The sequence below is a fragment of the Ranitomeya variabilis genome, chromosome 7 (genome assembly GCF_051348905.1).
Source record: "Ranitomeya variabilis isolate aRanVar5 chromosome 7, aRanVar5.hap1, whole genome shotgun sequence".
In the NCBI taxonomy this organism is placed as follows: Eukaryota; Metazoa; Chordata; class Amphibia; order Anura; family Dendrobatidae; genus Ranitomeya; species Ranitomeya variabilis.
Window position 1 is genome coordinate 209,832,490 of NC_135238.1, and position 13,666 is coordinate 209,846,155.

Here is a 13,666-nt window from a genome sequence, read left to right on the forward strand (position 1 = left end):
ACATATAGTGGACGAATGTGGAATTACCGCTGTCTGTCGGACGCCCTAGTGTGAATAGCGTCCGACATGACAGCAGCATATATCAGACACTGGCTTTATGATTTCAGCTGTAAACAGTCGCTTGTGAAAGTATTCACCACCCTTGGCATTTTTTATGTTTTGCTGCCTCACAACCTGCAATTTCTCAGGGTTTTTTAGGCTTTGCATCGGTTCATGAACTTCTGTCCCAATCTCAAATCACTGACAGAATGGAACAGGTTTTGAGTAGAATATCCCTGTATTTTGCACCATACATCTTCCTCTCGACTCAGACCATTTTTCCTGTCTCTGTTGACGAAAAACATCTCCACAGCACGATGCTGCCACCACCGTGTTTCACTGTGGAGATGGTAATGGCCATAGCATTTACCTTGGTGGCCAAAAAGTTAAATTTTGGTCTCATCTGACCACAGCACCTTCCTCCATACATTTGGAGAGTCTCTGGCATGTCTTTTGGCAAGCTCAAAACAAGCCTTACAATTTTTGTGTGTAAGTAAAGGCTTTTTTCTGCCCACTCTTCCATAAAGGCCACCTCTATGGAGTCTATGTTTTATTATGGTCGTATGGACAGATATTCCAGTCTCTGTTTGGGAATCTGCAGCTCCTTCAGGATTACCTTTGGTCTCTGTGCTGCATGTCTGATAAATGCCCTCTTTGCCCGGGCTGAGAGTTTTGGTGGGCGTCCATCTCTTGGTAGGTTTGTTGTGGTACCATGTTCTTTCCATTTGATGATAATGGATTTGATGGTGCTCTGGGAGATCATCGGAGATAGGGATTTGTTTTTATAACCCAACCCTGACTTGTACTTCTCAACAACTTTGTCCCTGACTTGTTTGGAGATTTCCTTGGTCTTCATGGTGTTGTTTGGTCAATGGTGCCTCTTGCTTAATGGTGTTGTAGTCTCTGTGGTATTTCAGAAAAGGTAAAGTCTATATACTGACAGACTATGTGACATTTAGATTGCATCAAGATGGACTTTCTTTTGCAACATATGTGACTTATGAAGGAAATTACTTGCATCAGAAATTTTTAAGGGCTTCATCACAAAAGAGGTGTATAGCTATGCACATGTAAATGTTTAGTTATTTGGTGTCATAAATTAAATTTAGGTCTATATTTTTTTCTCTTCACATCACCACTTAGACTATTTAGTACTGACGCATCACACACAAATCTGATTACAAAAATATTTAAACACAGGTTGTAATGTAACCAAATAGGTAAAAATCCAAGGGGGTGAATACTTTTGCAAGGCATTGTATGTTTAATTGTGTTTCAGAGAAGACTTAAGCTTAATCGCCCACAGGTGGGATGGGGAGAAGCCGCCGCGGACCCGCCTGTATGACTAATCTCCCATGTGGCTCAGTCCCTGGTGGCTAATAAACTATGGAAGACATTTTAACAAGGGTGTGTAGACATTTTGTAACCACTGTACATGAACATCTTGAGTTTCATTTTATATTTTTTTTTATTGCTGACCTTATGCTATTTTAGCACCAAGCAAAAATGTCAACGCACCTGATTTCCGACAGAAAGAACACCTACGAAATCTGATGACATGTTGGCATGCTCCATGGACATGAATATAGTGTTGAGAACAATGCAGATTGTGATAATGAGATCTGCAAATGGATCCATTATAATGATCTTCACAGTGTCTTTAAACCTCAGCCACAGATCACAGCAGTCCCAGATTAAAATGCATTTAGCAAATTTGTACCAATGTGGAGAACACTTCTTTTGTCTTGATTCTTCAAGTTCTAAAAGTATAACAGATTACATTTTATTTTTTTGAACTTCGATTTTATAAATATTTCAGATCCACTTTTTTTCCAATTTTGCTTGTCATGTGAATTTGTCTCACAGCAAGTATAATAAATGTATCACTTACAGGGGCATAATGCATATCATATGGCCACTATGGGGTCCATGTTTCAAGGTTGCCCAATGTCAATGTAGGCACCGACCCTTCCCCACCTTCCCCTTGTTACAATTTCAATGGCATCTGCATCCTTGATGTAGATGAAGCTGAATACAATGATGGAACAGGGACCCACCAGTCCCCTGTTATGCAATTTTTGTAATGATGTAATTCTTCCTGAGATCTGAGCTCTAATGTTACTACATCGCACCCACTGTACGAACAGAGACAGGTGAGTAGTTTTCTTCTTTCTTTTTACTTTATCAATGGTTTTGTATGGGGCTGTGTGTAGGGGGATGTGGGAACATCATAAGGAATCTTTTGGATCCCATCAACTGTATGTGGTGGAGATCATACTATATAGTAGGCTGTGTGGGAGCCATTATACTGTGTGGAGGCTATTATGCTGAGTGGAAGACTGTAGGGGCCATCATAATATTTTGTGGGGCTGTGTGTGGGCCTGTATACTGCTTTTGGGGCTGTATGGGGCAATAATACTGTCTGTTGGGACACTAGGGGCCATCACAGTGTTTTGTGGGACAGTGGGGAGTCATAATCCTGTTCTGTGGGACTCTGTTGGGTAATCATACTGTTTTGTGGGAAAAATGGCACAAAAATAAACAGTTTATAAAAAAAAAACACTTTGGAGTAATGTAACGAGGTGCGGGGTCAGTAGCTGTAGGTGAAGTACTCGTCTGTTGCGCCATGAAGATGAAGGTCCTGGCTGGATGTGATTACTTGTGTCGTAGGGGTGGTACACAAATGCAGGCTGCATATAACCGATGATGTTGGTTTGCCAGAACCAAATGTTAACCAGTTCATGAAAGGAGACCACAAGCTCTTAACAAGTGAAGCTTTACTAAACAGCCATAGCATGGCAATTATGTACACAAAATAGTGGGTACACAAGTTCTCGCAGTTTCTTCATTAATACAGACCATCTCAATACACAGTCTCATTACTTTCCCGGCCTCACACATTCCAGCCTCCACTGGTCTCATTTCCTTCACCACAACCCAGCTTAACACTACAGTACAGGCCGTGAAAGTCATTTCCTCTTCCCTTGGTTCTGTATCGGAATCTTCTCATAAAGGTGAGGATTTGCCAATATGGCTTAACTGAGCTTCAAGCTCTCTGATACTAAGGGAACTCCCGACAAGGACACTCCGTTTGTCTCACATTCTATTCCGTCCAGGCCTGTTACCTTTAAGAGCTGTAAGCTAATCTGGGCTTTGCTGCTAGGCGTACCTTCTCCGGACCTTTCTCACTTGGTCACTCTGCGCCCTGGTCAGTCCTCAGAGCTGACACTGTGATTCTCTCTGCATCTCTGTAACTCTCTCTGTCTCAATCTGTTCCTCAAGATCATGCTATCTCTGTCCTGATCTTCTTTCGCTCTTGCCACAAAACACCCATTATGTAATGGGTTTGCCATGACAGAGAGGAGCCAGAATACTACAGTGTCTGAGTTCACATGCTCAAGCATTGAATAGAAGCATTTCTCCCTCTTATTAAATGGTGCTGGTTTCTTTCAGCAGTGCAGTAGTTAAACTGCTCAGCTTTGAGTTTCTGTAGCTTCCTTCTTGGAAGTTGTCAGCTGTGCAGCATCAGCCACTGCCCTCTCCTACATAGCCTCTGCTCTAGCAATCTGGATTGCCAGTGTTAAGTCTTGTACTTCCTGGTGGAGGATTCAGTATGAGGTAGAGGCGTTTAAAGAAGAGTTGCTCTGAGACTATTTTATTTACCTTCCTAATTCCTTTGGTGTTTCCCTTTGTTGTCTGTGAGTGCATATTTTGTATGATTGATTTTTTAATTTATCCCTGTACATCCTTCCTTGTTTGTCTGCTTTATGTATTTACATACAATATTATCCCCCACATCCCTGGGAGGGGACAGATAAGGGCTATTTCAGGAGTACAGCAAGGTACGAGGCCCCAGCATTTAAACCATCAGAAGTAACCTGGAGAGAAGGGGTAGCTAGGACACCTCTAGCATTAGGGACAAGGTAGGAACCCCCTGGTCTTGGGTTATCACACAGCAGAAACATTGCACATTGCATGCGGCCTTTCTGACAACTCAGACCAAATGTCTGATCTACCTGCAAGCTAGGCCCTCCAAATCTCCTCCCTCTCTGGGCTAGTTCTAAAACTTAACTATGTCTTATGTTGTGAATTAGACTTTTTTGGCTCCCTCTTGTGGTCACTAGTGATATGACTCTGGGATTGTCTTTCCTCAGTTTGGCACCCACCTGGGTCGTTAGTCCAGGGGTGTTGCTATATGAACTTCCTGAATTCTCAGTCTGGTGCCTGGCATCGTTGTAATCAGTTCTTTCTGTTTGCTCCTGTCTGCTGGTCCTGGTTCGTGCATAATTAAGCTAAGTCCTGCTTCCCTGTTTTTTGGTTATTTGTATTGCTATTATTTTTTGTCCAGCTTGTACTAAATGTGATTCCTGATTTTGCTGGAAGCTCTAGGGGGCTGGTATTCTCCCCCCGGGCCGTTAGACGGTTCGGGGGTTCTTGAATATCCAGCGTGGAAATTTTGATAGGGTTTTTGCTGACCGTATAAGTCATCTTACTATATTCTGCTATTAGTCAGTGGGCCTCTCTTTGCTAAATACCTAGTTCATTCTTACGTTTGTCTTTTCTTCTTACCTCACCGTTATTATTTGTTGGGGGCTTGTATCCAACTTTTGGGGTCTTTTCTCTGGAGGCAAGAAAGGTCTATCTTTTCCCTTCTAGGGTTAGTTAGTTCTCCGGCTGGCGCGAGACGTCTAGAACCAACGTAGGCACGTTCCCCGGCTGCTGCTATTTGTGGTGCTAGGATTAGATATACGGTCAGCCCAGTTACCACTGCCCTATGAGCTGGTTTTTTGTGTTTGCAGACTTAGAATTTATTTCTGAGACCCTCTGCCATTGGGGTCATAACAGTATGCCAGGCCAAAGTTGAATGTTTAATGCATTGCAGAAGTGGGATTATAAGAAAGGAAATTCTGAGTTTTTTTTTTTTTTTCTTTCTTCCTCCCCTTTACCTTTGAGTGGCTTGAGCTTGCTACAGACATGAATGTCCAGACCTTGATTACAAGTGTGGACCAGCTTGCTGCTCGTGTGCAGGGCATACAAGATTTTGTTACCAGTAGTCCTATGTCTGAACCTAAAATACCTATTCCTGAACTGTTCTCTGGAGACCGATTTAAGTTTAGGAATTTCAGGAATAATTGTAAATTGTTTCTATCTCTGAGACCCCGTTCATCTGGAGACTCAGCTCAGCAAGTAAAAATTGTTATCTCTTTCTTACGGGGCGACCCTCAGGATTGGGCCTTCTCGCTAGCGCCAGGAGATCCGGCATTGGCAAATATTGATGCGTTTTTTCTGGCACTCGGATTGCTTTACGAGGAACCCAATCTTGAAATTCAGGCAGAAAAAGCCTTGCTGGCTATTTCTCAGGGCCAGGATGAAGCTGAAGTGTATTGCCAAAAATTTTGGAAATGGTCCGTGCTTACTCAGTGGAATGAGTGTGCTCTGGCCGCAAATTTCAGAAATGGCCTTTCTGAAGCCATTAAGAATGTGATGGTGGGTTTCTCCATTCCTACAAGTCTGAATGATTCCATGGCGCTGGCTATTCAAATTGACCGGCGTTTGCGGGAGCGCAAAGCCGCTAATCCTCTTGTGGTGTTGTCTGAACAAACACCTGATTTAATGCAATGTGGTAGAATTCAGACTAGAAATGAACGGAAAAATCATAGACGTCAGAATGGGTTGTGTTTTTACTGTGGTGATTCTACACATGTTATATCAGCATGCTCTAAACGCCTAACAAGGGTTGTTAGTCCTGTCGCCATTGGTAATTTGCAACCTAAATTTATTTTGTCTGTGACTTTAATTTGCTCATTGTCTTCCTACCCTGTTATGGCGTTTGTGGATTCAGGTGCTGCCCTGAGTCTTATGGATCTGTCATTTGCCAAGCGCTGTGGTTTTGTTCTTGAGCCGTTGGTAAATCCTATCCCTCTTAGAGGTATTGATGCTACGCCATTGGCGGAAAATAAACCGCAGTTTTGGACACAGGTAACCATGTGCATGACTCCTGAACATCGGGAGGTGATTCGTTTTCTTGTTCTGCATAAAATGCATGATTTGGTCGTTTTGGGGCTGCCATGGTTACAGACCCATAATCCAGTCTTGGATTGGAAGGCAATGTCTGTGTCAAGTTGGGGCTGTCAGGGAATTCATGGTGATTCCCCGCCGGTGTCTATTGCTTCCTCTACTCCTTCGGAAGTTCCTGAGTATTTGTCTGATTTTCAGGATGTATTCAGCGAGTCCAGGTCCAGTGCTCTGCCTCCTCATAGGGACTGTGACTGTGCTATAGATTTGATTCCAGGCAGTAAATTTCCTAAGGGAAGACTATTTAATCTGTCTGTACCTGAGCATACCGCAATGCGTTCGTATATCAAGGAATCTCTGGAGAAGGGGCATATCCATCCATCCTCTTCCCCTCTTGGTGCTGGATTCTTTTTTGTGGCCAAGAAAGACGGATCTTTGAGACCTTGTATTGACTATCGGCTTCTGAATAAAATCACTGTTAAATTTCAGTATCCTTTGCCTCTGTTGTCGGACTTGTTTGCCCGGATTAAAGGTGCCAAGTGGTTCACCAAAATAGATCTTCGTGGTGCGTACAACCTTGTGCGCATTAAGCAAGGAGATGAATGGAAAACTGCATTTAATACGCCCGAAGGTCATTTTGAGTACTTGGTGATGCCTTTTGGGCTCTCTAATGCTCCTTCAGTGTTTCAGTCCTTTATGCATGATATTTTCCGGAAGTATCTGGATAAATTTATGATTGTTTATCTGGATGATATTCTGGTTTTTTCTGATGATTGGGACTCGCATGTAGAGCAGGTCAGGATGGTGTTTCAGGTTTTGCGTGAGAATGCTTTGTTTGTTAAGGGCTCAAAGTGTCTCTTTGGAGTACAGAAGGTTCCCTTTTTGGGTTTTATTTTTTCCCCCTCTGCGGTGGAGATGGACCCAGTCAAGGTCCGAGCTATTCATGATTGGACTCAGCCCACGTCAGTTAAGAGTCTTCAGAAGTTCTTGGGTTTTGCTAACTTCTACCGTCGTTTTATCGCTAATTTTTCTAGCATTGTTAAACCTTTGACAGATATGACCAAGAAAGGTTCTGATGTTGCTAACTGGGCTCCTGCAGCCGTGGAAGCTTTCCAAGAGTTGAAGCGCCGGTTTACTTCAGCGCCTGTTTTGTGCCAGCCTGATGTCTCACTTCCCTTTCAGGTTGAAGTGGATGCTTCTGAGATTGGGGCAGGGGCCGTTTTGTCGCAGAGAGGCCCTGGTTGCTCTGTAATGAGACCATGTGCTTTTTTCTCTAGGAAGTTTTCGCCTGCTGAGCGGAATTATGATGTTGGCAATCGGAAGTTGCTGGCCATGAAGTGGGCATTTGAGGAGTGGCGTCATTGGCTCGAGGGTGCTAATTATCGTGTGGTGGTCTTGACTGATCACAAAAATCTAATGTATCTCGAGTCTGCTAAACGCCTGAATCCTAGACAGGCCCGTTGGTCATTGTTTTTCTCCCGTTTTGACTTTGTGGTCTCGTATTTACCAGGTTCAAAGAATGTGAAGGCTGATGCTCTTTCAAGGAGCTTTGTGCCTGACTCTCCTGGAGTCGCTGAACCAGTTGGTATTCTTAAAGAGGGAGTAATCTTGTCAGCCATTTCTCCGGATTTGCGACGTGTGTTGCAGAGATTTCAGGCTGGTAGACCTGACTCTTGTCCACCTGACAGACTGTTTGTTTCTGATAAGTGGACCAGCAGAGTCATTTCCGAGGTTCATTCCTCGGTGTTGGCAGGGCATCCGGGAATTTTTGGCACCAGAGATTTGGTGGCTAGGTCCTTTTGGTGGCCTTCCTTGTCATGGGATGTGCGGTCATTTGTGCAGTCCTGTGGGACTTGTGCTCGAGCTAAGCCTTGCTGTTCTCGTGCCAGCGGGTTGCTCTTGCCCTTGCCTGTCCCGAAGAGGCCTTGGACACACATTTCCATGGATTTCATTTCAGATCTTCTGGTGTCTCAGGGCATGTCTGTCATCTGGGTGGTATGTGATCACTTTTCCAAGATGGTCCATTTGGTATCTTTGCCTAAGCTGCCTTCCTCTTCCAATCTGGTTCCTCTGTTCTTTCAGAATGTGGTTCGTTTACACGGCATTCCTGAGAATATCGTGTCTGACAGAGGATCCCAGTTTGTTTCCAGGTTCTGGCGATCCTTTTGTGCTAAGATGGGCATTGACTTGTCGTTTTCATCTGCCTTTCATCCTCAGACTAATGGACAAACGGAGCAAACTAATCAGACTCTGGAGGCATATTTGAGGTGTTTTGTTTCTGCAGATCAGGATGATTGGGTGACCTTCTTGCCGTTGGCTGAGTTTGCCCTTAATAATCGGGCTAGTTCCGCTACTTTGGTTTCGCCATTTTTCTGCAACTCTGGTTTCCATCCTCGTTTTTCCTCAGGACATGTGGAGCCTTCTGACTGTCCTGGGGTAGATTCTGTGGTGGATAGGTTGCAGCAGATTTGGAATCATGTGGTGGACAACTTAAAGTTGTCACAGGAGAAGGCTCAGCGTTTTGCCAACCGCCGCCGCGGTGTGGGTCCCCGACTTCGTGTTGGGGATTTGGTATGGCTGTCTTCTCGATTTGTTCCTATGAAGGTCTCCTCTCCTAAATTTAAGCCTCGCTTCATCGGTCCTTACAAGATATTGGAAATCCTTAATCCTGTGTCCTTTCGCTTGGATCTTCCGGTGTCGTTTGCCATTCACAACGTGTTCCATAGGTCTTTGTTGCGGCGGTACCTTGTACCTGTGGTCCCTTCTGTTGAGCCTCCTGCTCCGGTGTTGGTTGAGGGCGAGTTGGAGTACGTGGTGGAGAAGATCTTGGATTCTCGTCTCTCCAGGCGGAGGATTCAGTATCTGGTCAAGTGGAAGGGCTATGGTCAGGAGGATAATTCCTGGGTGGTTGCCTCTGATGTGCATGCGGCCGATTTAGTTCGTGCCTTTCACGCTGCTCATCCTGATCGCCCTGGTGGTCTTGGTGAGGGTTCGGTGACCCCTCCTTAAAGGGGGGATACTGTTGTGAATTAGACTTTTTTGGCTCCCTCTTGTGGTCACTAGTGATATGACTCTGGGATTGTCTTTCCTCAGTTTGGCACCCACCTGGGTCGTTAGTCCAGGGATGTTGCTATATGAACTTCCTGAATTCTCAGTCTGGTGCCTGGCATCGTTGTAATCAGTTCTTTCTGTTTGCTCCTGTCTGCTGGTCCTGGTTCGTGCATAATTAAGCTAAGTCCTGCTTCCTTGTTTTTTGGTTATTTGTATTGCTATTATTTTTTGTCCAGCTTGTACTAAATGTGATTCCTGATTTTGCTGGAAGCTCTAGGGGGCTGGTATTCTCCCCCCGGGCCGTTAGACGGTTCGGGGGTTCTTGAATATCCAGCGTGGAAATTTTGATAGGATTTTTGCTGACCGTATAAGTCATCTTACTATATTCTGCTATTAGTCAGTGGGCCTCTCTTTGCTAAATACCTAGTTCATTCTTACGTTTGTCTTTTCTTCTTACCTCACCGTTATTATTTGTTGGGGGCTTGTATCCAACTTTTGGGGTCTTTTCTCTGGAGGCAAGAAAGGTCTATCTTTTCCCTTCTAGGGTTAGTTAGTTCTCCGGCTGGCGCGAGACGTCTAGAACCAACGTAGGCACGTTCCCCGGCTGCTGCTATTTGTGGTGCTAGGATTAGATATACGGTCAGCCCAGTTACCACTGCCCTATGAGCTGGTTTTTTGTGTTTGCAGACTTAGAATTTATTTCTGAGACCCTCTGCCATTGGGGTCATAACAGTCTTATCCTACTCATTGCAACAAATGGAAAGTTTGTGGTCTTTACCTGCGCTGCCAGGTGTTGAAGAAACATCAAATGCCAGAAATAATGTAAAAGAAAGTTTTTTTATATATATTTCTACACGTTTCTAAGTGTAGCCCACTTGTTCAGGAAACAAAAACCATAGGTATGGTGCCGGGGATGGGGCAAGAATGCAATTTGTATACCTGCGGTCTCATGCCGAATAGACGTCTGTGATCAGAATCTGTTTAATTACCAGTATCATGTAAAACTATGAGCATCTATGAATTAGTAGTGGAGCCTCCAGAAATGTTTTTTATGACCGTCCAAAGTAATTCTAATATGTAAATGAGGAAATACAGCTAAAATATACCTGAAGTGTTGTGTATCCGCTTTTTGGGCTCCCCTGGTGGTTGCTGGTGGTACTGGTGACTTGTTTGCACTTTGCTGCTTCTGTTCACCTGCTTCCATCAGCGTTTGGGAGTTTCCTATTCAGCCTTGCTCTCCAGTCATTTCCTTGCCGGTCATCATTGTAACCAGAGCCTTCGGTTGCATGTTCCTGCTACTAGTCTGCTGATCAGCTAAGTGGACCTTGTCCTTTTGTTTTGTATCTTTAGTCCAGTTTGCAGTTTTTGTAATTCTCTGTAGCTGGAAGCTCTTGCGGGCTGAAATTGCCACTCCTGTGTCATGAGTTGACACAGGAGTCTTAAAGTAATTTCAGGATGGTTTTTTGAAAGGGTTTTCAGTTGACCGTGAAGTCCTCTTTTGTATCCTTCTGCTATCTAGTAAGTGGACCTCTCTTTGCTAAATCTACTTTCATACTGTGTATGTCTTTTCCTCTTATTTCACCGTTATTACATGTGGGGGGCTGCTATCATCTTTTGGGGTATTTCCCTAGAGGTAAGCCAGGTCTGTTTCTTCCTCTACCAGGCTTAGTTAGTCCTCCGGCTGGCGCGTGGCATTTAGGAAGCCGTAGGTATGCTCCCTGGCTACTATTAGTTGTGTGGTAGATTTAGCTCACGGTCAACTCGAGTTTCCATCACCCGAGAGCTCGTTCGTTATTTATATGTTTCTTACGTTCCCTTGCCATTGGGAACCATGACACTGAAGACTATAATTACAATAGGGAAGTTATGTAACAATTTCACCAAAGTAGCACATAAACAAAAATGTAGGTTTTTTTCAAATTCTTTTACTTTATCAAGGAAAACAACATTCCTATATGATTATAATATTACTACTTAAAAGCGGTATAAAATAATTGTCATCATGTTTTTTTAGCCCTTTAGTGACCACCAATTTGTCTTTATACTAACCTGAGATGTAAGAGAATGGCATCCTTTGACGGGTGACAATCCAGCAGCAGTTGGATGCACGCTATAGCTGACAACTTGCTGCATCAGCCACGATCAGTGATGGTACCATCCATAATCGTTTAGGCCCTTAAATGCTGCTGTCAATAATGACTACAGCATCTAGATGGTTAACAGTGTGTGGGGGCTCCCTTTTTAACCTTATCGGCATCCTAAGGCTTCTTTCACACTTCCGTCGGTACGGGGCCGTCACGCAGGCGTCGGTGCAACGTACAGATGGAAGTGTTTGATTTCACATTTCCGTCTGTGTTGCCGAGCAGGAAAGATCGTGTGCAACATTGGATACGTCGTACGGAAAAACGTTCCCTTGAACGTTTTTCCTAGAAGACGGTCTGCCAAAACCCGACGCATCCAGTGGACGACGCATGCAAAGTATGGCCATACGTCGCAATGTGTCGCTAATGCAAGTCTATGGAGAAAAAACGCATCCTCCGGGCAACTTTGCAGGATGCGTTTTTTCTCCAAAGCGATGCATTGCGACGTTGGCCAAACGACGGAAGTCTGAAAGAAGCCTAAGACCTTCATCACGTGGTCCTGATGTTTGCCATGGCAATTCATGGCCAAATAATGGCCTTAAAGTCTGCTGTCGCCTGTTCAGAGGGTATCAACATTTCAATGGTAAAAATAAATTTCTTCATTTCTGTTATGCCACTTTGCATTAATTCCTGAAGAGCACCTGAAGGGTTAATAAACTACCTAAAAGCAATCTGTAATATGTTGAGGGGTGCTGTTTTTAAAATGGCATCACTTTTGAGGGTATAAATTATATAGGACTTCCCCAGTCACTTCATAATTTAATAGCTCCCTAAAAAAATAAGTTTTGTGAATTTGCTTGAAAAAATGAAAAATTACAGCTACGTTTTTAAACCTCTTAAAATGCTAACAAAATAAAATAACATTTTACAAATGGTGCTGATGTAAAGCCAACATGAGGGAAATGTTATTTACTAATGTTTTTGTCTGGTATGACTGGATTAAAGGGATAATCATTCAAAGTTCAAAAATTGCTAATTTAAAAAAAAAAAAATGTAAAATTTCTGATATTTCCATAAGTAAATGAAGAAAATATGAACATAAATTTACCATTATCATAAAGTACAATGTGTCATGAAAAAACATTCTCTAAATCATTAGGATATGTTGAAGCGTTCCAGAGTTATTACCTCCCAAACTGACACTGGTCAGATTTAAAAAATTTGGCCCAGTAACAAAGGTTGCCCAATCCTTTAGATACAACATCACTTTCAGATTAGTGGGAGTTTGACAGGTGGCACTCCGAACCAATCAGCTGCTCACAGATTCTTTGGTGGCTGGAGATAAACAGTGGCTCTGTATACGGTTTACTGTATACGAGCTTGTAAGCAGCTGATTGGGGTTGGGATTTGCAGTTGGGGGCCAAGTGTCAGACCTCCATCAATATTTAAGTCCTTGAACTTGTTTCTTGCCCTTATATATTCCAAGGATGGTAAAGTGAGTTCCACTAATACACGTCATTATCTAACTGGCTTCTACAGACAACTTTTTATACACAAGGCACTGGAACTTTTTTAGATAAAACTAAAACATAGCAAAATGTCAGAGTCTATAACTGAAAATGGAAGAAGCTATGCCCTACCTTCCATTGTAGTTGTTAAAACTGTAGCAATACTTTGAGCCCTTTGTCTGTTAGATAGATTTTCCATCATATCCACTGAGATTTTGTATGAGCTTGGTCTTCTTTTATTTACCTCTGTTTCTGTTGTAGTGCCCTAGAAACCATCAGCAGAAAGGTGATGAAGAAGACTTTAAACATGTTTAAAACACAGAAATATTAGCAATCTTTTGAGAAGCACAGATCCTGAAAACCTCAACGTTTTCCTACACATTTTCTTTCTTATGGTTGCTACAGGTTTAAAGTACAGAAGATGAAAAACAGAGACAGGCGGTTGACCAGGGAAATGTTGTGAATGGAGCGGCTGAGGCTCAGTAAGATACTGTAGATTTGACTTGTAACTATTTAGCATATGATTAGTTATGCAGATTCTTGTCATGTCACTGCATTGTTATTGTTTTACTCCTAAAAATCCAAATTTTTATTGCCGTGTATACTCGAGTATAAGCCGACCCAAGAATAAGCCGACCCCCCTAATTTTGCCACATAAAAATGGGAAAACTTAATGACTCGAGTATAAGCCTAGGGTGGGAAATGCAGCAGCTACCGGTAAATTTCAAAAATAAAAATAGATACCAATAAAAGTAAAATTAATTGAGATATCAGTAGGTTAAGTGTTTTTGAATATCAATATTGAATCAGGAGCCCCATATAATGCTCCACACAGTTCATGATAGGCCCCATAAGATGCTCCATATTAAAATATGCCCCATATAATGCTGCACAAAGGTTAATAATGGCCCCATAAGATGATCCATAGACACATTTGCCCCATACAGTACTGCATAAAGGCTAATAAGGGCC

General features: G+C 43.0%; 1 protein-coding gene across 1 annotated transcript in view; it reads right to left on the reverse strand.

Annotated features, from left to right (window-relative positions):
* Positions 1-13,666, reverse strand: part of LOC143784502 (sodium channel protein type 2 subunit alpha-like) — a 227,062-nt gene that overhangs the window by 102,951 nt on the left and 110,445 nt on the right. The window contains exons 13-14 of the mRNA XM_077272803.1: positions 12,827-12,959; positions 1,558-1,799 (exon numbers count right to left, since the gene is read on the reverse strand). Coding sequence (XP_077128918.1) covers positions 1,558-1,799; positions 12,827-12,959 — 375 coding nt within the window. The remainder of the gene's footprint in view (positions 1-1,557; positions 1,800-12,826; positions 12,960-13,666) is intronic.